Here is a 22,585-nt window from a genome sequence, read left to right as displayed (position 1 = left end):
AGGAAGTCACCACTCACAGCAGTCACCACCCACAGGTTTACTGTTGAATTTCCAGAGTGAAAAAAACAGTTTCATTGATAACTTCAGCTACTGGAAAATTGAAGTAGCACAGTGAAGGAAGTCATGCCTTTTATCTTCCAGATTCCCTCTTGCAGCAGATGTTCGTCGTTCGGTTTTTAGGATCTATGGCTGTTCAGTCAGATGACACCAGCGAGGTGATTTATGAAGCTATGAGACAAGTGTTAGCTGCTCGTGCCATTCACAACATATTCCGTATGACTGAATCCCATCTCATGGTCACCAGCAAGAACTTGAGGTACTGTAAAACCTTCAAATTGTCAACATTCTGTTCTCTTCATACAACTTGTGATTTGTTAAGTATTTTTTGTTTTGTTTTTCCAAGAAATAAACCCTTTGACGGAGCAAGATCCTGAGATTCACTTAGTAAAAATATCTCTGTTCATATTCTGTAGTATCTAGAAACCATCCTCCTGACTACATTGCAAGGACATCCTACCAAAATTTAGGGGACGCAGTGGGGCTGTAAGGCCCTGCAAAGACACAGGAAAAGATGAAAAGCATTGGAAGATTCTTCCCTTACATGTAGCAACAGCAAGAGAGCCATCACTGTCCTGTTGTCAGTGTTGTCCCTGTAGAATGTGTTGATACATGACCTTCACTTTACCTGGAGTGTGTTTATGTCCACATGCATGTTTAGTGTACCAGCCCACACACTGGGGGTCCTCAGTGAATTAGTGATTCTGAAAAACGCCCTGACCTGTACGTGTCAGGCAGCTGGGGGTCAGGGTCCAGAGCTGAACCTTGCCATTGACTGACTTTAAATCACACATGAACCATTTGATTCTATGCATTTGTTTCCTCATCTGTAAAACTGCTGTAGTGATTGCCTTACTATTATAAAGCACCTTGAAATTACTAAGAATCACTCTAAAATCCTTTTTTTTTTTTTTTTTTCTTTCCCTACACATAATTGCAGGTTAATAGATCCTCAAACACAAGTTACACGAACAAGTGTAAGTAACTTTTATTTTAAATTTGGTTTTCTACCACAGCATTAAATACTCAGTCACACAAACTTGAGCTCTTAACCATGCTAACCAAATGCTGGGTAAAAAAAATTCTTTATTATACTTTTCCAGTTTGAACTTGCCACTGTGACACAGTATGCTGCTCATCAGGATAACAGGCGGCTGATTGGCTTTGTGGTCCATCTCAGTGAGACTCTGGGAGAAGAATCCATGAGCGCGTATGTTTTTGAGAGCAACACGGAAGGGGAGAAGGTTTGCATAACATTTAATAAGTTTATTTATAAAATAGATCATAGGCTTCTTGGCGTAGACATCATGGAAATAGTGCGATAGAAGCAAGCGCAGCTCTATTTCTTGTCAGGAAAATATGCCTTAACATGCAAACCTTTGATGGCTCGTTGTCTAAAAAGGACCAGATTTATAGATAATGCAGCAGCATGTACAGCAAGGAGGAAAGGATGTGATTGCTAATACCAGCATTAAGAGCAAGGGAATGTGCTTTGTCTAGCATCAGCACTAACAAAACCAAACGTCGGCTGTGTTGATGTGTACATCTATAAAGCTTTCAGAGACAAGACAGACAGCTGTACTGGGGTAGCACCACCAGGGGCTTGCTGCCTATGATAGTAACAGTTAGAAATAGGGAATGTGCTGGAGAATTTTTGTATTAAAAACAAGTAACACTCGTACATCCACTGGAAGAGATCCCCCAGGTTTGAAAATAAAGTTTGGTGAATAAAACTGAGTTGAGTACAAAGATTTACCAGCCTAAGTGAGCTCTGAAGCAGAACCAAAGACAGTTTCATTTTTATGTAGTTAGCATAGTGAACTGGTATTCCACCTCTGCTTTTAGACCAGTATTTAAGACTAAGTTTGCTTTGACACTTCTGTGTTTTAGTCCCAGTTAAGGAACAAAAACCATACAAAAACTGAACTTTATGTATCTTTTTTTTAGATTTGCTATGCCATTAGCTTGGGAAAAGAAATCATTGAGGCACAGAAGGTAAGTTTGTTTCATTCCCCATGACTGTGCTGTGCTAAGTCATATTCTGCTTTTGGTTGCACCATTCAGGTACCTCTGGTGTGTTCGAGAAGAAAGAACCACTCATTCTCCTGATAACAAAGTTCTAGGACATTATTTAACAGTCTGTGTTAAATAAACTTGGTTTGACTTTGCAACAGCTTGATTTGAGACGTTTGCCAACCTAAATCAGATTCAGAACTATACAAATCCAGTTGTTCACATTTGAAAGGAAGCTGTGAGCAAAGTTGTTTTTAAAAAAAAAACCTCTTTGGGATGAAGTGTAAATCATACACATTGCTGTTTCACTTCTAGAAACTCATATTCCTTCCTCCCTTAGGAGCAGCAATGTTACTCAGCCCATTGTAGATAAATTTTATCTATATAAAGATATGACACTAATACATTAGTATTTGCTGTATATTTTTGCTGCTGAGATTGCAGAACAATTGGGGGAATTAACTTTTAGTCACAGGTAATAAGCACAGGTATAATAAATAATTTATTTAGTTATTTTTCCCCCCTGTTTTCAGTAATTATATCAATGCCAGCTAAGAACAGCAAAACAAAGGCTCAAAATTAATGATTTTCTCTTTTCTTATAGAGCCAAGGGGTGTTTTTACTGACCTGAAAGGGATTATTTATGTTTCAAACCTTAAGACTAAGGGTTGTCATAAAAGTAGTTGCAAAACCTTAACAAGAAGTACTGGGAAAAATGTGCACTTCTCATTGCTGCAGCCTGCTGCATGCTCTTTTGTTTTTCTTCAGGACCCAGAAGCATTAGCTCAGCTTATGAAGTCTATGCCATTAACAAATGATGGAAAGTTTATGCTTCTGAATGATCAGTCAGAAGAGGATGGAACCATACATGAAGAAGGGGAGGAGTCAGAAGCATAAAAGACTTGTCATTTCCTGCAGCCAGTGTGGAAGCCAGAAAAGGAGGAAATCTTTTTGCAAGACTGGTTTTCAGTCATCTGCGCACACATGAGGCCAGGTTCTGACTTCCTGCTGGAGGGATTGTGGCACCTCTGCAGTGGAGTTTCCTCTGGATTTACAATGAAACAACAGCTGGACTTGGCCCTTGAGGCTTTTTGCATTTGTGAATGTGTGGTGTACAGGCCTGTCGGGACGCTGACAATCCTGGGGAGTGTCTCAGCCTTGGCCCCTTGCGGCTGACAGCTGGGACAGCACAGCTGTCATCCACAAGGGCTTAATGTCAGTTCTTCAGATTTACAGGGGAGCAGCTGCCAGTTCACTGAAAGTAGTGCAAGCTGTCTGCTCCTTTAACAAAGATCCGGCCTCAAATTTCCTACAGTAGTCAATTTTCATAGTTTGCATGGTTATGTGCATCTGAATGAAGGTTAAAAATGCACTATTTACTTTATTTTCAGATGAAGTTATTTTTAGTCTAGTTTAAGTGTAACAAGATTTATCTTTTGTGCTAGCCTATTTACAAAGCAATTTGTTAAACACTAAATTTTTCCTATTAATATAATCTATTTTTATATTGCATCTAGAATAAGCTTACAAAACAAATCTAAGTGCCTACTCTTTCCTTCTTGGGGACTGCACTCTCACATTCTGTAATTAAATAATGGACATAATGTACCTCCTTGATTCATTATGCTAAATACCACTGATATGCAAACATCAGAAGAGTCAACAAATGTGACATGTTAGTTGCGTGCATTTTTCTGTGGGTAGGTTTCTTAAAAGTTAAGTTGCCAGACATGATAGTTGTAGGACAAATAAGTACTTTTATAATAAGAATTCTTTGTATTTTTAACATTAGTCACATGCAACAGCTGAGTCTACCACCAGTCTTTGGTTTTAAGAAACTGAGCAATAAAATGCTAGATTGTAATTCTACAATGTACTGATTAGTCTTGTAATACCTTCTTGAAATAGGACACTAGATATATTTGGCTAATAAGTTTAGATTCTTTCTCCTCCAGTTTAACCTGAAAACCTGAGAAACTGTATTTGGCAAGAAAAAACAAAAACAGTAGTTATTGGGGGGTAGGGGGGTGTAATCTGTGGCATAGTTTGTATTAATCAAGATAAAGGTAACTGGAACAAACGGCTGAAATTCCTTGAACTTAATTCAACTTTTCCTCAATCACTTACTAGGAAACTAACTACATTTTCTGTAAGCAGAATCTGTGATACAGCATCTGAAAGACCAGTTTTCAAGTCTGACATTGAATTTACTCAATTTAGCTGGTTGTTGAATGTTTAAAAGAACCATGGAAGAAAACTGTTAGTTACTGACACAAAAACTTCCTCATAAATAAAAGTTGAAGCTGTCTTATTAAAAAAGTTAACACCTGCTGAACTGATGTTACTGAAGACACTAAGAATGAGGTTCTCAAAATTGCATTTATTAACAGTTTTATGTACATGTTCTCTACTCACAAACCAAAGAGACTGAGGTAACAAAATACCCTTTTGTACAATGAGCGAGGAAACATTAAGTGTTACATTTGGTCCTTTGTACCTGAGAAGCTGAAGACAGCTGTTGTTGATGGACATCAGATGAAAACTCAAAATTTACTTCTGATTACAGACCACATTAGGACCTCCAGAATCTACCCCACAGCACAGGCCCGTCTCTTCCCAGTGATGCAGACACCAGCTGGGTGCTGCTGCTGGGGCCATCCTTATCCCCAGGCAGAGCAAACACCTTGTGACCTGTGCTCCACCCCCGACTGCGGTGCTTCAAGGGAGAAGGGCAAGGCAGCCCCTGGCTTCTGGCAGCGCAGGAGAGGGCAGCTGCAAGAGCTGCTGCTGCCTGTACAGGCAACAGCCTTGGCACAAGACTAGACACACGAGGGCAGGGGTGGCAGCTGCCTTCTCAGGGAGGAGACTCCCCTGCAGCCTGTTCTGCCCCTGCCTTGAAGAGAAAAACCCTAGAGATCTGTTCTGTGTCCCTGCAGCAAACTCATCATCCTCACTTTCATCACCTCAGGGAATTTTGAGTAAGCACATTCAGTTTAGTTTGGGGGATTTTTTTTGTTTTAACTCCATCTCACCTTCAGACAACCAGTTAGGGTCCATTTTGTTCCTATAATTAGAACAGGAGGGCAAAAACCATTAAGAGAGTAGTAGCACCACAGCAAGAATTTTGCACCTCTTCCAGATCCTTGAAGGGGGAAAAAGGATTTAATGCAACTCTCACTGACACAGAGGGGTGTGTGACATCAAAATCCAGGGCCCACCTTGTATTTCAGATGAGAAAAGCTTTCTACATGTATATGCTGCTACATGACAAAGAAAGAAAGAAATCTAAACTACAATCCAGTATTAGCAAGAATAGCTCTTATCACTGTACATATTTGTATGTATTTATATATTTTTGCCACATATAGTATACATTCAGGTCTCCCAGATTAAACAGGGTTCTATAAAAATAGGCTTACATCTTTCCTGTAGAATTTCCATCACCAGAATGGCATGAACTTGTTAACCACCATGCACAGTTAAGATTTATATTCAACTGCAAAGTATTACCTATCTGAGATAGTGTCTTTCCAAAAAAATAGAAGGGAAAATACAAGTCAAGATTTTATTAGAGCACAGGTAATGTCTTGACTGTACATAGCTACCTAGCAACTCCATCCCAGGGGAAACCAACACCACCTATACGTGATTCTGCAGTTGCTGTGGAAGAGGAAAATGCAGTACTCGGCCACTCCAAGCCAAAAACTTAAACGACTTCAGATGAGAGGGGAATATGGAAATATGTACACTGCAATTGCAGCAGTATGGAAAGGAGCAGCAGCAGCAAGAATGCTGATCTCAGCAGTGCTACCGAGCCTTCAGTGCGGGCACAATTTGGTCAAAAAAGAAAATGTACACAAAATACAAAAAAAATACCTGTATCAAAATAAAAAAGCAAAAATATAAATCAGGTAATGCAGCATTGTTTAGGGCAGTCTCTGCAGTTATAATGAATTAAAAATAAAAACTTGAATGAGTTCAGCTGATTTAAACAGTTCATGAAGCTTCTGTGTCATGTTTTCAGAACCAAATGAAAGGACTTTCACATCCGTCTGGTCTTTCCAGTTGCAACAAACATTTGTCCTAGCTTTCTGAATGTTGAAGTGACTGGCCGGAAAGGGAGAATCACATCAGGAATTGTGGCTTAAGCAGTGACCCAGGGGTGGGTGGAACAATTTGAACCATTAAAACACCACCTTTTCTGTAATCAGATGAAAGAAGCTGGCAAGTATGGTCTACAAATAGTTAAGAGTGCCACCCCAAAAAGCAATTCTCAGTTGGACTGACTAGAGTGATTTCTTCTAGTTAGTAAGACCGAGAAATGTTTTATGTTCTGAGAGATTAAAGTACAACTAAATCTTTTAATGAAAGTGGTGTTTACTTCTACGCTAAGTCTAGCTACTGACTTAAGTTAGCAATCTGAGTAATTCTTGCACAACCTAGAACCTCTACTTGCAGGCATTACAGATGTTAGATTTATAAAGAGTTCTCACAGTGTTCAGCAGCTTCTGAAGCCTGCAGTGCAATTACTGTTGTTAATCAGGCATGTAAGACTGTATGAACAACACAGACGGTACAACAGACCTACAAAGGCTAGGAAATACAGAATTGAGGCTGAAACTTGCAATTAGGCACAACAAATTCATGAACTTTAAGATCACTTAATAGTTACAGACACCCATCACACAGTGTCTGGTCATAAAAGGAAGAGCTGATTGTGGTTCTGTCTTGGCTCTGGATTTCCTTACTTCTGTGGATGCAAATCAGACCTTCGGTATGAAATGAGAAGTAATTTATTATGTCAACTTTTCTGGTTTGCCCATTCTCTGATATGGGGGAAAAAACAGTAGGGGAAAATAAATGCCTGACAGGATCCCAAGTTCCCACAATGCAAATACTATCTATAGTAATAATAAGGGTTTGTGGAATAAAACATTAATAAGAATTTCCATTTTCTGTAATAGCTTTAACATACACTGTTACACCTACAGTGTAATCTGTGACCACGTTAAATACAGCAGGACTGCATAGAAACATGTCTGAATTAATTTTTGGACAAGAGATAAACACAGCATCTTAATTTTTTTTTCCTGGTTGCAGAGATGCACCAGTTCATGTTGTAGACCAATGGCCTATGAGTTGGTTTTTCTGTTGTTGGTTGGTTGGTTTTTTAACAACTATGTTAGAGATGCAAGAATGCATCTAAAAATTAGTAAGATTTTTTTTAATCTGCACATTTGTAATTTAAAATAACTACCTCCAAGGTCAACGTTTTATATAATTACTTTCAATCTAAAGAAGGTGCTGTAAATAATGTAAACTCCTGAAAAATAGGAGTCTCTAAAGGAAATATTCACAAACACAGACCTAGCCTCACTGGATGCTAGTATACTACTGTACATTTTCTCTTGGGTTTAACAGAGCAAGTAAATCAAATCTAGAGCTTTTACCCCTACAGAGTGTTACTGATAACAACAAGAACAAGAATTATTTGATTAAGTAATCATCGCCCATACCAGCCACATCATTTCACAACAGGATCAGCAGGTGTAGAGTTGGAAAGATCTCCATTGCTTGCTTTAGCAGATTCTTCTACAAAAATAAAAAAGTAAATACATGCATCATGTTTAAGATTTTATTCAAGGCAGTAAAACAAAGTCTTAGCATATATATGATGCTGATGTCATAACACACTTGATACAGTATACCATAGTCCACATATGCAAACTGATCTTGCAGCACAAAGGGTTCTGGCCCTATGAAAAAATCCGTATTTGGGGTGAAAGGTTTCTTCAACCAGTAGAACTTGTGTAAAGATTACATACGCAAACATTTTGCAGAGTTCAAGTCCAAATATTACTGTAGATGGCAAAGATATGTTACCATGTTCAAAATTTTTCACCCTGGTATGCATGTCAAGCTTGTCTCACCACAAAACATGCTTTTCAGGGAACTGAACACATATCACAACAGTGAATATTTAACCTAAAATATAATTAAGTAACTGATGTTCTACAGAATGCTCTCCTAAAGAAGCCAGGGTAGTATGTCTATTCTTACTCATCACAGTACTTGCAGTTGGGTTTTGGTTTGGGGGTGGGTTGGTTTGTTTGTCTGTTTTTTTTGCGGGGGTGGGTGTCCGGAGGGTTTTTTCAGGTTTTGAATTGAATTTGAGAAACTTCACTGAATATGATCAAATATAAGATTATGCTAAAAAACTTCTTTCTTTGCAAATTATTTTCCTAGAGCAGAAGAAAACTAATCTTTGGCTCCAGTGACTATAATCTCACAGGCCACTTGTGCCTGTCAGAACTACAGTGGAAAACTATTTACCGATTCCCCTTTTTAATATACTACTACCTGAGTTTCTAAGTAACTTGTGACTGAATTGTACTTTTATATTTTAATCCTTGGGAGTATTCTCATTTCTTTGAAAAGAATTTTCCTATACTCAAGAGAATCTTTCAGAATTCATGAGGGAGAACATATAAACACAGAATATAAAATGCAAAATACCCATGTTACCTAGGCAAGAGACCATACCACAAATTAAGATCTTACCCTTTTAATATAATTCAATGGTAGACCAAAACATATCAAAAACATCTCGAAGACACCTATGGTATCTGCATCACCTGCCTACATAAGTTGAAAAACAGCTGGTAAACAATAGGTGAAAAACACCCATTTATTTCACACCAGCAAAGGTTGTGCAGAAAAGGCTGTCATTGTCCAAACTGGTAACTGACAGGGTAAGTATGGTGCTGAAGTTACTGAATTTAGTATTACAGCAAGTATGCAGTTCTCCCCGCCCCACATTTTTTTGTGATATTGGCTTTTTTTTGTTTCATTTCCCCTCAGAAGCTCAGCTGGAAATTCACCCCATTCCAAAGAAGGCCTCTGTCAGCTGTTCTTGACTCCCCAGTCACCCTTGACCCCATTAAAAAAAAAAAAAAAAATCTTTCTGGAATACTGAATCAACCCACTGGCAAGAAAGCAGCTATGGAAAAAGAAGAAAAGCACCTTCCCCATTAAGACACACACTCTCATGAGCCAAAATGTTCCACATATAGTGTTCACTCACCTTCTTTTTCTTTCTTTTCCTGGTTTTCTTCTGCTGCAGTTTTATCTGCTCTGAAAAAAATTCTTGCACTACTTAGTGAGAAATAAAGGAGTTCAAATTCCTAAGGGAAAAGATACAGAAGAGGAGTGTCAGAGTATCACAAGAATGAATTTGTAGACATATTTAAATGGGATTTTTCAGAAGCATCTAAGGCAACTAGATTTTGGTATCTAAATCACTTTTGAAAATCTTCCCTCATTCATACCTTGTTTACATGTATTTTACAAAGCAAATATGAGCCAAAAGCTTGAAAGTGTAATTTAGGCTAAACAGCATCAGTGCAATAAATCTGTCATTGTAATATACTGAGGCTTAAGATAAGTTTGTAGCAGCAGCATTTATACCACCGATGAAAGCTGCACTGCTATGCCTCAGAATTCAAACGTATCTTTCCTTTATTTGACAGCTAGTGCACCATTCAATTTAGCAGCTCAGATTAACACCTCAGAGCAACTCTGAGGGATCAGTGTTATGTAAAATCTTTGTTACAAGAAATTTAATCAGAAAGTTATTGTCTCCTATCTAAGCATTTAGGTTTTACTTGCATTAGATTTCAAATCCCATGGGACAACCACCAGGGCAGGTTCCTGACGCAAATATTACAAACACAACATCCCCTTCGGATCACACACCTCAAGTCTTTGTACTCTTTTTGCATTGTTGCTGTAGACAATGCTCTATGTTTTTTGCTCTTGATAACCTCCATCAGCAAACAGACACCTGAATTTTGATGGTTAAGTGCAGAACTCAGTACAGGATAGATAACTAGACCCATGCTATACCTGTAAACAAACTTCCAGTCGCTTGTGGGTAAGATTCATAGTTTGTAATAGCTTTTCATCTTGATTAGTGGACTGCACATTCTGTTGCTTAGCTACTGCTCTTATTTCCTTCATGTACTTTTCTCTGACAGACTGGAACCAGTGTAGAGAATCAAACTCCTGGTACTGATCCAAAAGCTTCAGAATGTACGCCACACCTATAGTCATTAACAAACCATGCACCAAAGTCAACATGAAATTTGTAAAACATTTTGTGAATTTCTTTAAGTGGATCAGCCTAAATTGATAATTTCCACAAAATTAAAATTTAAATTGCAATTATTTACAATTAAATTTAACAGGAAAAAATCTTAGTAAAGAACAAGCTTCAATTTTTGAAAACCTTGTAATCTATCCAAAGACTTGCATACCTTTTCATCTGCTGAGATCTGCAAGTTTTGAAAGAAACTGGGGAGAACCAACATACGACAAAACTGTCTGCTCCCATACTCAGCTATTCCATGCTTAGGAGATTCTGAACAAATAACAGCCCTTAAATCCACTGTGCTAAAGCCATGACAACCCAAATTTAAATTACGGAATTTTTAACTATGGGAACATACAAAATATAAACAAAATTTTTCTTGCAAATATCCATTATGTTGGCATACCCAAAGGCTAGTCAGTGTGCTCAAACTTACCCATTGCAAACCCATCATCAGTGAAAGCTGCTCCACTTTTGTTCTTCTTATTCAATTTCTCCTTGCAACTCATTGAATGCTCTACAAAATTGAGGGTCTGAAAGAGTGAAAAGCTATCTCGGAATCATCAAGAGAGACTCACAAATTTTAAAAGGTATTCAGATGCATGCTCTTAGCTATGAATATAATTTCATGCCCAAAACTATGATGTGTCTCCCATCATTGGGTGTTTTTGTATGAAAACTTGTCCTTTTTTTAGATTTTTGGGGAAGAAAGCAAGTTAAACTTTGGAAAACACTTGCATATTCATGACTAAAAAAATCAAAGTCACATCATCTTCACTGTTCTTGTCAGACTCTTGTTACTTCACATTCTCTTGGTGACTACTAAAGATAAACATGTAAACAAGTAAAGGATAATTAAAATAGCCCATGTTCCTGAAAAGCTTAAAGATATTAGTGATTTAAAGCTACAGGGTGTTATTTCACTCTATTTGGAAAATTTTAAAAATATTTCAATAGTGATACATTTACAATTATGTTGAACAGTAGATGCAGGTAGTAAGATCTAGCGATGAGTATGTGTCTGTATGCAATAACTACTCAAGACATGCAAATGTCTGTACAGTAACAAATTCTGGAAAGCCTATGACACACTCAAATTTAACTATAGTGAACTGCCTTTTGAAAAGTAAAATGGATGGTATATTCCTGGAACTGTATTTATCAGAAAAAAAAGCTTCCACAAATGGGAAGAAAAAGGAACAGAAGTATTTACTTTCCTTCACTTCTATCACCATGACATACCTGTCCTCTCACAGTCTTCAGTTTGTGGCTCATGGGTACTCCAAAATTAGTTTCTAAAATGTGTTGTTACACATGAATTTGTTTAGATGACTTAGGCCTTCAACTGAACTGCTTCCAAATGCCCAGAATGCTGCACTCAAGTGTGCATCACCTCAGTTCTGTTGGACTCTTTATAAACAAATCTCATTAGCAAAAGCAAGTCCAACTGCAACAGAGAGGGCTCCAATTTTACTGCACTAGAACATGACGTTAAAAGATCCTAAAGATTCCTAATGTGATGCAGAACAGCACACACATGAGAGCACTAAAGAACATGATTTTAAATTCCCTTCATCCTTGCTGTTCCAATTCGTCCTTTTTCATCTTGGCTTCTCCAAATTTGATTCAAATAGACGTTTTTAAAGTTACCTTTTGAGTGCTAGTACAATAATTGATATAAATAAAGGAAAACATTGCTTTGGACAACTATCAAAGCCACACTCAAAACAATCCCACTCAATCAGGGAAAACACTAGAATATGCTAGTCAACAGCCTAACACAAAATATTTAAACACAAAGCTGATGTAGTATATTTTTTAAAAATAAAGACTAGTACACACAATGCAAATACTAACCAGTGGGGGAACAATTATATAGAAGTTCCGCAAATGCATATTCTTTGGACTGCGGAATTCAGGAGCAAACACATCCACAAGCATTTTGAAGTACTCTGTTCCTTCTGCAAAATTACGTGTGAGGTCACTGAGGACAGAGTCCAACTGCCTGCAAAGGATAAGCAATGTGTTACCTGATTTCTGCTAGAAGTTTCTTTGTTTACTCACTCCTTAGGGTAACAACCCTTTGACTACACCCACAATCCAGTATTCAGACCAGTGTCCAAGATTACACTCTACCTCTACAGCCACCTTGAATCATGTTTCTCAATTATATTTTTTTAAAAAAGGTCTACAAATAGTATACTTTTTCCCCAAGGCCCTGAACAGTCTAAAAGCAGACGTCAGTCACGTGGTAAGGAAAGACTGTCAGCCTTAAATCACAAGGATTTTAGAAAGAAACCAGGTTCTAACAGTCAACTAGTACAACTGCCACTTTGCATGTTTAAAGCAACTGTTTCTATTTTCTCTGCTTTGAAAGAGCAGCAAATATTTTTGCATCAAGTCAGCTTAACTTTTAACACACATGCAACTAACAGCTGCATTTATAACTTCAAAATTACAGTTCTCTCATCCCACCCCCGCACCAGACCTCAAAAGCACAATGTTAGGGTACCTTGCTGCTTTTTGTGTTTCTTCTGAGAGTCCCTCTTCTTTCACCAGCTCTTCAAAGTTAACGATATCCTCCAGATCAGGAACAAACCTGAAAACTTACTGTTTGTTAGGACTATGCTCAACTGTCTATATTCACTAAAGCATCTACCATAATTTAGTTAAAATTAGTGTTCTGGGCTCAAAGTAGTTATTTGAAGTTGTATCATATCTGTCATTCCATTCTCATCCGGGCACTATTAAATTCACTTCTAAAAAGACACAACATTATTTGTAGTTCTGATTTCAACAGGCTACCACCTCCTCTATCTAGCACTTGTTGCACTTGATAACTGTAAGTTCACTATTATTTGCAAGAAAACCCTTTCTTTGTACATAAAAGTCACTATGTTTTAATGAGGCTATATGAACACAGGCAATCATCTAATACAGAAAGAAGTCTCAAAGAAATTATTTTGGTTCCTCAAGCCTTGCGCTACTTTTCCTTAATGTACCTTCGAAGTGATTACCAACAGGAATTACTGACTTAAGGACTAATGACTTACATGTACATTCTATTAACTCTTTTGCAGTGCTTTTCCATTAGAATTTGTCTGATTTTTAGTGGTTTATGGCAATTCTGAATTCCAGCACTAGTGTTGATAATTCTACTTCAATGAAGGCATAAAAACTGACCTTTTCAAAATTTATGGAGAATGGGTAAGAATCTAGGAAATATCAACATGAATATGGAGCAAAGGAATGAGAAGGAGCAAACAGAAAACCAAAATATTTGTGGAAGTACCTAATTGCACTACTACAGCAGTGAAGTCCACCAGATCTTATCATTCGTACATAACCCATAGCGTTGCCTTTAAAAACAAGAAAAAAAAAAAGGAAGTAATGTATAGTTCCTTAAATACACACACTCACACACTCTTCATAACTCCTATAAGCTCCAAAATGTAAATTAAAGCTGCCACATAGTTCTGGCAAAGAAACAGTTCTGAAAGCCAAGTTAAAAAAGTTACACTAAGCCCCAGTATCAAAAGTCTGTGTAAAGAAATAAACTACAAATGCATCACCTAGCAAGGCTGTGTTCACTTTCATGAGAGCATAAGGGCTAAACAGTACAAACTCTTTCCACTGGGCACACTAAACACTTGCAGGTTCAGGTCAGCCCTGCACACATAGACCGTCAATGGCTGAAAACACCATTGCAGTGTCATGCATCACTCAAAGTTGCTTCAGCTGGACATATGGCCATTTTCTGAAATACATGAATTTCCAAATACTATTTCTTTACTAGGAAATACACTCACTCAGTTCCACAGCAAAGAAAAGAAGAACTTCAAAGGGAACAGGCATTTATGCAAGCTGTGGCTATATTTAAAGACACGCAAGGGCCATTTCTGTGTAGTTAGACAAGAGTATGTATTTCACATGGGATACAAGTGAAGTACTTTCCAACTGACTGGAATTAAATCTAGTTTTAGACTGAGCTAAAAGTTCAATTAACTAGATGATGAAGATTATCTTCCATTTAATAACATTTATAACATTGTCTTAGATAGCACTTCATACCAATTTGACTTATGAGTTGTCTGAACTGGTCAAGATAGCTCTGGCCATCCGGGGTTATACCAAGTTTTCTGATGCCACGGTTGAATTTATCTGCTCTTTCAAAGGGGTACTAGAAAAATATTTTAGAAGGAAAAAAAACAACAGAATTTTTTTCTATCATGTTAATACAATTCTATTTGCAGTGTATTCCTATCTCACATCAACAGCTTCATTTTTTTTTATTATTCATTTTTTTTAATATATTATACACATGTCTGTCTGTATTAGCCAAATGACTTCTGTGGAGTCACTACTGCAAGCTGAGAAGTGAAATACTTGTTCAAAGTAACACTTCTAAAAGAAACAAGCACTTGATGTACAAAGAAGCTGGCAGTCTATTTTACTAAAGACATTGCCTCTCGCATTTTTTCCGCCTGAAAAAAACAGATGCCAGTCCCCAAATCTTGACATAGTAGAACAAGTCCCACATGTTCACGTCATTTTGGATGCAATTTGAATAATGTTATTATTCAAAACTGACAGTAGCTGTTAAGCATAATTTGGACCAGAAGTTTAGAACTTCCATCAGACTATGACTCCATCAAATCACTGTTTTCAGGTCACTGAGAGAATGACTTTAGCCAACCTCACATTTACAGTCACAATGAAACAAAGCCATCCTGAATACAAACATCTGTTACACTGCATTTTGCCAGGACAAAAACTGTCACTTTGTCTGGAGATACACATTTAAATAATAGAAATGTTACAGTTCAGTGCACCTTCAGTCACATGAAAACAGCACTTCTTTTAGCCAAGTTGCTCTCAATCTTTCAAAACATTACTATACCTTATGATCATTTTGATCCTTGACTTCCCTGAAGAATCTGATGTCTTTAATAAGTCTGGATTTTATATGTTCATCATACATGAACTGGCTAAAAATATAAAACTTTTTCCTCAAAAACTGGTAAGTGAAGTTTACCTAGAAGAAAAAAGAAGTCAAATCAAGAAAGTTAGCAAAGTAACAAGCCTATCTAGCAACCCATTTCGAGTAGATTCCGAAGTACTGGAACCTTCTACTCAGTTTACTTCAATTTGTTATTCTCAACTTATCTAATTTCAGTGATTTAAAAGGAGGAAAACCCTTCTCCTGGAAGGCCTGCTCTCTTCCAGGAAGGGCTAGAGGGACCAAGGGACAAATTAGCTATTTCAGTTCTGTGACCTGTCCTACACAGCCCTTAATTTATGTCTGGAATATCCTGTAACTGTCCTTCTGAAGCAATACAAATACTTCAAGTTGAAAAGAACAGAGAAGGTCAACTTCCCCAGCCAAGCTGTGAAATCTGCATAACCCCCTGACATACCTTTTCACTTCCTTAAGGTTTTCTAACACACTTCCCCATAAGGCAGAAGCACACTTCCACCTACACATCTCAATTACTTCCCATGTCGGCATAAATAACTTTACTCACAATCAGAAGTAAATAAATCTACATCACCATAAAATTATGTAACAGCATTTTCTGAGCAACTCTCAGAATAATGCAAGAGAAGTTATTTCCAATAGTGCAGGAAATCATGAAAACCTTTTCTTTCTAATCTTTTCCACTTCTAAAGTAATGACTTGAGAGCAGGTTCAAAATGATAAATTCCTGCTGCAGTAGGCATGCCCACAGAAAGTGCCCTTATCTATCTTACAAAGAGGTAAATGCCTTCACTACAGACATCATTAAAAGGATTGCAGAAAGAAGTCGTAGGCTTCCAATAAATGATCAGAGATCGGTAGCTTTTATTTCACACACTGAAAAACTGATGTTTTTTTAAGCTTAATAATTAAAAGAGGAACTTAAAATTAACATTGCATTTCTTCAAGATTTGATTTAACTGCAGAAAAGGTATCTGTCTAAGTGTCAATACAGAGAAACAGAGTATCCTAATTTACACAGGCAGCCAGAAATCAAAATATTTTACTATGCTAGTTTGATAAGTATTAATCTTTACTGAAATTTTGAGTCCCACAAGTTCATCTCTCTCTCTGATGTGTTTTTAGATTTCTTCATTAACTTTTATGTAACAACTGAAGTGGCATAACACAAGAGATTGCGTTATTGATTTGTGCCATGTCCAAGAACTGATTTGTTTTATTAATACACACAGGACATTATTATTGCATTATTAAAATTGCACAACTAAATAAATCATTAGGAGATGCAAGAGTTTGGAGGCATTTGTGAACTATTAAGAAAAGAAATAAATCCAACAACAGTGCAAAAAGATACTCACTGTTGTGTTCATGATCCCTGTTCCATGAGTTCGAATTGAATTAGCAATGTGTCGGATGTTGATAGTGTTCAAGTGTTTGTTATTACTTGTTCTTTCAATGAAGATCTGGGAGGTGGGGGGGGGAAAATAAAGTTATTCGCCCAGAGCTGATTCTGTAATAAATTATCATATTCTAGATAGCTCATATCCTATTTCTAAGAGCAGCTAATAACTGGTGATTAGGGAAAGAACCAAGAAAAAGTTTATTGTATGCATGCTGCATTATCTGTTAGGTTCTTCTGATTTCTACAAAGCAGTGACTTAACAATTCCAAGGCAGACGTTGCACCCAAATTCTCATATTTATTGAGACTATATCCTACACTAATTGGTCTAAACTTTCTCTGGCACCTGTTTGTACTTTCGGCCCTGCTATATACCATGGCAGTGAGTTCCACTACTGAATTACCGGCTAAGAGAAAAAAGAGTACTTCCTTTTCTTTAAGGAAGCTGCTCATTTTTATAGTGAGCCCCCCATTCTCACATTGTGAGATATCACAAAGGGTTGTTCCCTGTACATGCTCTCCATGTCATTCACTGCTTCATCTCTCTAAGAACCCATTCTCAGATACCCTTTTTTCAAGCTGAAAAATCACGTACTTGGTATGTCCTTATATAGCAACCAGTTATTCTTACTGCCTTCTCCTAGCTTCACTGGAATATCTGACATGGAGTGATCCTACTGGCACACTATACTCAAAATATTCTTAGAGAACATTCTCTGAGACCTATTTACAGCATCTCCAAAGATGTTCTTCTAGAGCAGCAATAGCCACTTTACAGTTTGTTATTAACTATGTTCAGCTTGGGTTTTTCATACATGTATACTACTCTGCATTTCTCAATCCCTTCAAATCAGAGACAAATCTGGTCAATCATATGGGATATACCTTACCTGATTATTCAGATTGTAGAGGTAGCGGGATACAAAGACATGAATATTTCTCATGATTTCCAAAACATCGAGACCCTGAAACAATATTATCTATTGAAAATTATAATGATAAAAATTCTCAAGAACTACTGACATGCCTAACCATTAAGGTGTGTAAATACTATTTCTGTAGTTACTTGAAAGCATTTCAGAAAGCAATGTTTTCACTTTGCAGAATGACAAAATCTCTTAATTTTATTTCAGTGTCAGATAATGCTTAGGGGAGAATCTCACTTCATACTTTAACATTTACACTTCTGCCTGTTTTTTTTCCAAGCTTCCCCTGAAAGTAAGGAATCCTACAGTCTATTCTGCAAGCCCCAATTAAAAAATATCAAATTTAATTGTCTATTCTCTGATTCCAGAAAAATAGAATCTTGCCTTAAAGATTTCTATAGGCACATAGATTTCTAGAGACATAAGCAACTAGCTACTTTTTGATACTGTCTTACCCAACCTGTCTAGAAGACTGAAGTTTGTATTTACTGTAAGTTTACAATTTTTTGGCTTGAAGAAGGAATCACTTTAGTATCACTGTGCATAGAGAGAATGCTATGTAATCTATACACTCTATTTCCAGTTGTGCCAAGGATTTTACTAGGATTTGGCAGGGGGTGGGGAATGATAGCGTGTGGGGTGTCTTTGTAAAGCTCATATAAGAATGAATGTTACGAAGCCAATGCTGTGAAATGATTTAATTCTTTATAACAACATGAAGGCCAAATATTTCAATAGAAAGCCAAAGCCAGAAACAGAAACTAATCCACAGCACTTCTGTACCAAGAAGCAGCTAGAGTTCTTAGCAATATGCCCTCCTTCAACTTAGGAAGACACACCTATCATGAAAGAGGCTGTATTTTCTAAAAGCTTTCACCAGCATATTAACCCAAATGAGGGAACGAAGCTAACTGCCAAAAATAACCAAGATACTCAAACTCTTGCGGGGAAGTCTTCAGAAATATGCAAGTGGTATTTCTTCTGCACCAACCCTGTAACAGTGGATGCCTTCACCATTAACCTGATGGAACTACAACTTTATTCTATATGTAACCATGTTTAGCAGTTTCTAGGAGGCTGAGTCACTCCCCTATTGAGCTAAGCACAAATGTCCCGAAGTCCTTGATGTGCAGCCTATGAAATAGTTTCTCTTGATGATCACTAAGCAAAACCTGCTGAGAAGCAAGCAATAAACCAAGGAAAAGACACACCATATTCAAAGGTCATTCCAGACTTGTGACAGTTGTATTCCAGATGTATTGCTTGCCAAATTGCTGATACTGAGTTTTCAAGAAACACTCTCTGACTTTGTATACCAAATTTTTTCAAACCTATGTTAAAAAATGAATTATACAAGTCCAACATGAAGTTATCAGATATCAGTATTATCTCCAAAGGTAAAGATCCCGTCTCAGAAGTCAAAGAGAAATTAAAGGTCACTTTTTCCAAACAGTTCTCTAATCTTGGATAGCTTCATTTTAACGACTCAGTCCTTTCAATAGCTAGCTGGTATGACAGTGTAACAGAACAAATTATATTCATATCCTGTGGGCACTGTACCTGTTCCAGAGTCTGGCTGGGAAGATGTGCTTCAGTCATACATAAACCATAGCGCTGAGTTGCTAGGTTTCTCATTTCACTGTAGGTGGCCCAGTCATGAAGAGCTACAGTCGTTAAATTGTAGAAGGTCTTGTCCAAATAGTGAGTTACATAAGCTGCAAACACACAGAAGAATGAACTAAAATACTATTCCCTATTCAGTTAGGAAGCATAGAAAGAAGTAAAAAGATATACTAAGCCAAAGTGTAACAGAGATGAAAGTAACAGACTCAAGAAAATGTGTAAATTCTCACCTTTTATGTCAATGAATCGATTGAAAAAACGTATTGGGTTCAAAAAGAAGAAGTGAGCTAGATCCTTCATACCAACTCTGAAGGGGTTTCTGTCATCCAGCTTTAGGTGTGTATGAACTGATAAGCGCAGGTCCTTTTCTATCTCTTTACATAATTTGTCCAACAAGTGCTATTCAGGGAAGTTAAAAATAAGTCATGTTCAGTGTCCACTTAAAATGCTCTGTTAGGAGAACTAACATCTCTCTCCGGAGATACATAAAAGACTGATTAAACTAGTGAAGACAGCTTCACTTTAGCAGGGCCACACAAGTCAAAGTGAATCAATACTTGAGAACCAGATGGATATTTACATGTTCTTGTTCTAGAGCACAACAGCAAGAAGAAACTAACCGATCAGAAAAGGTAAAGGTTTAGCTACCTAATTCTATTCTGTACATGATTAAAACTTCCACGTAAGAGTTTAACACAATTTAAACGTAAGTGTTCTCACTTCTCATCTTAAAGGGAACTAGGCTTAGGGCTACCTAACTAGATAATAACAAGACCTAACTCAGTGAGGAAGAGTCTTGCAATAAGCAATTTTGCCTGATTATCTGCAGAATATGTGGTGTTTGCTTTTGAACTAGTCAAACAAAAACAGTAGTTCAAAGGGTAAAACCTAGGACTTGGGAAATCTAAATTCACATCTTCTCTCTGTCAAACATCCTTTGTAATTCTACACAATAATTCACTAAAGAGGCCACCTACATTTACAGAGCCTTTACTACTAAAAGCCCTGAATACATACTAAGAACAGTAGTACTTATTTTAGGCATTCGTACAAGCAAAAGCTACTCTGACAAAAAGCACTCCTCTGTCTGCATAGTCAAATCTGTAACTGAGGTTTTGCCAACTTACGTAATTCAGAGTGCAGTATTTTCATATTCCCAGACAACAGAGATACAATTAGCAAGAGGTCTTAAATAACCCAAATCATCAGCAAACAGTTTCTTATTTATTAAAATACTTCATGTCAATCTCAAAGGTCTCTGTGCTATTTTTTCAGATCATATCACGTTTGGTACAATAGATGCTGGCCTATAAAATATTCCAAGTATAGTATTGCCTTTAACTGCCATTCACCTCATTGAGCACTTCCATGATTTCTTTGTCATAGCATTCCAGAAGCACCTCGTAAGATTCCAAGTGTCTTGCATGCATCATAGCAGGTACGCAGTCCCGCAGTGCACTAAACATATACTGAAAAAAGAAACTATTATGCTTAACCACCAGATTGACAGACATGTCAACAGCATCTCAAATAGTGTTCAAATCTAACAGACACATCAAAATTGCTATTCTTCCCTTCATTAAAAACAGACTTCAAACTCTAGTGAAGTTTCCTGTCCTTAATTTACTCACCATAAGTATTTACTTGCTAATGATCCATTTATTGGGAGGTCATATTTATTAGCTATTTAATCTGAAATTATTTGCACTATATTCATTTTAGTACTAACTGACCATGGCACACACAATACTGGAACAGATGATTGATTTTAACAGAATTAGCATGCCAAAGCATGATTCACTTCTGCAGCAAATACTTGATACTTCAAAGAGAGTTGGAGAGATGGGGGATGGAAAAAGCTACAGGACAACTATCCCACACAGCATCACTGAACACAATGATATGTGCTTTAGAAATATGTAACCAAAATGTGAAACAAAGGCTTTTAATGTTCTGGTCTAGCAAAAGGTGTTTATTTCAAATTAGAATGAATGAAGAGAGGAACAAAGACAGACACAGAGACCCAGAGTTAACAACAGCAACCTGAGATTTTTAGAGCAATCTAACAGATACACTGTAATTAGATTTAGAACAAAGATTGCTTTTATATCCTCCAGACCGAGAAGAAATTTCTGCCACAGTAGTAACTCTTGCCTAGGTTTTATGGTTTTTTTCCCCTAAGCTCTTTCTTTAAGGATTTCAAGTCTAGGCTTTATCCTCTCCTCTGAACCCCTCCCACTGTAGTGGCTTGTTAAACTAAGCTGCTAACATTATTACTTACATGCAGTCTAGCAGAGTCAACTGCATTTTCATACACATCGTCTAAATAGATTGGAAAGACTGCTCGATGCCAGTATAAGAAACAACAGTCACATTGTGCTCGAACTCTAGAATGAAAGATTACTTATTAGACAGAATTGGAAAAAGCCATTCTTCTAACACATGACACTTGAGCGTGTTTAAAGACAACTACTTTTCAAGCCTAAATTTTACATGGTTACTTTAATGTTCCAGATGCATTGTTCTTCAAAAGATAGTTCTTTAATAAAGGGTTTTTTTTCTTGTTTTCCACTAGGCTATTTATAAAGAAAAGGTACCTGCTTGAGAAAAAAGGTTTACTCAGTCTTTGAAAGAATTAAACCTTACATTACAGCAAAATCCTAAATATTTTCTTATTGTATGCAGTTAGTAGTCCAGAGGTCAAACATATACTCTTAAGTTTCTCCTCTAAGTCAAAAAGAGAAACAGGCCTCTCCTAATACAACCTTTGTACAACACCTATCCCAGGAATTTATCCCAGGAGTCATCCACTGAAGGTATTTGTCTCTCTTCATAAAGTATGCATGGAACCCAGATATTTACCTGGCTTTCAGATGACCAAGATTATGTAACTTGAGTGTCCACAGCAGCAGCAAAACATGGTGTCACATGTGAACTAACAGCCTGACCTCCCAAACAGACTGGTATTAATTCATAACTTTTGGATTTGGGTTAAGAGGAAGACTTTAGCTTTACATGAAGCCTAGTCATTCAAGGAAGTGACAGAGTTTCTAAACAATCGCAGAAGTGGATTATCTAATTGGCAATGGTTAGGTACAACATGGATTTCTCAAAGACCAGCAAGCTTCAGGCTTAGCTCTGGAATTCCTTCTGTCCATCTCTGGTCTACATACGTGCAAAAATCAACACCAGCAGGCAGCTACCAGTTTTCTGCAATCTGCACTGTGAAGATCCAGCTCCACCCCCAGCCCCCCCAACACCCCCCTCATGACACTACACTGCCTTTTATATGTATTACATGCCACTGCTTACCGCTCTGTAAGTTCACTGATCAAGTCTAGTTTTTTCAGAACTAACTGAAGGGGAACAAGTTCTTCATCTTTAAAAGTTTTCTGTGAAAATTAAAAAAAAAAAAAAGACAAGATCTATTTATTTGTA

The 22,585-nt window shown here is 37.2% G+C and overlaps 2 protein-coding genes across 4 annotated transcripts in view; one reads left to right on the top strand and one right to left on the bottom strand.

Annotated features, from left to right (window-relative positions):
* The window catches only part of APPL2 (adaptor protein, phosphotyrosine interacting with PH domain and leucine zipper 2), a 59,482-nt gene extending 55,175 nt beyond the window's left edge, over nt 1–4,307 (top strand). For all 3 annotated transcript variants that reach the window (XM_026868366.1, XM_026868363.1, XM_026868365.1), the window contains 5 exons: nt 142–316; nt 998–1,034; nt 1,161–1,301; nt 2,005–2,052; nt 2,839–4,307. In XM_026868366.1, coding sequence (XP_026724167.1) covers nt 142–316; nt 998–1,034; nt 1,161–1,301; nt 2,005–2,052; nt 2,839–2,967 — 530 coding nt within the window. In that variant the 3' untranslated portion in view covers nt 2,968–4,307. The remainder of the gene's footprint in view (nt 1–141; nt 317–997; nt 1,035–1,160; nt 1,302–2,004; nt 2,053–2,838) is intronic.
* Nucleotides 4,308–4,430: 123 nt separating this feature from the next.
* Nucleotides 4,431–22,585, bottom strand: part of WASHC4 (WASH complex subunit 4) — a 41,475-nt gene continuing 23,320 nt past the window's right edge. The window contains exons 18-33 of the mRNA XM_026863918.1: nt 22,460–22,539; nt 21,429–21,534; nt 20,500–20,616; nt 19,378–19,546; nt 19,085–19,239; nt 17,489–17,563; nt 16,556–16,660; nt 15,120–15,254; nt 14,291–14,399; nt 13,512–13,578; nt 12,732–12,818; nt 12,077–12,224; nt 10,656–10,752; nt 9,976–10,172; nt 9,155–9,254; nt 4,431–7,662 (exon numbers count right to left, since the gene is read on the bottom strand). Coding sequence (XP_026719719.1) covers nt 7,595–7,662; nt 9,155–9,254; nt 9,976–10,172; nt 10,656–10,752; nt 12,077–12,224; nt 12,732–12,818; nt 13,512–13,578; nt 14,291–14,399; nt 15,120–15,254; nt 16,556–16,660; nt 17,489–17,563; nt 19,085–19,239; nt 19,378–19,546; nt 20,500–20,616; nt 21,429–21,534; nt 22,460–22,539 — 1,815 coding nt within the window. The 3' untranslated portion in view covers nt 4,431–7,594. The remainder of the gene's footprint in view (nt 7,663–9,154; nt 9,255–9,975; nt 10,173–10,655; nt 10,753–12,076; nt 12,225–12,731; nt 12,819–13,511; nt 13,579–14,290; nt 14,400–15,119; nt 15,255–16,555; nt 16,661–17,488; nt 17,564–19,084; nt 19,240–19,377; nt 19,547–20,499; nt 20,617–21,428; nt 21,535–22,459; nt 22,540–22,585) is intronic.

Source organism: Athene cunicularia (genome assembly GCF_003259725.1).
Source record: "Athene cunicularia isolate RWA chromosome 1 unlocalized genomic scaffold, athCun1 chr1_part2, whole genome shotgun sequence".
Taxonomy (NCBI): Eukaryota; Metazoa; Chordata; class Aves; order Strigiformes; family Strigidae; genus Athene; species Athene cunicularia.
The sequence above is the reverse complement of the archived record's forward strand: the minus strand, read 5'-3'. Positions and strand labels throughout refer to the sequence as shown.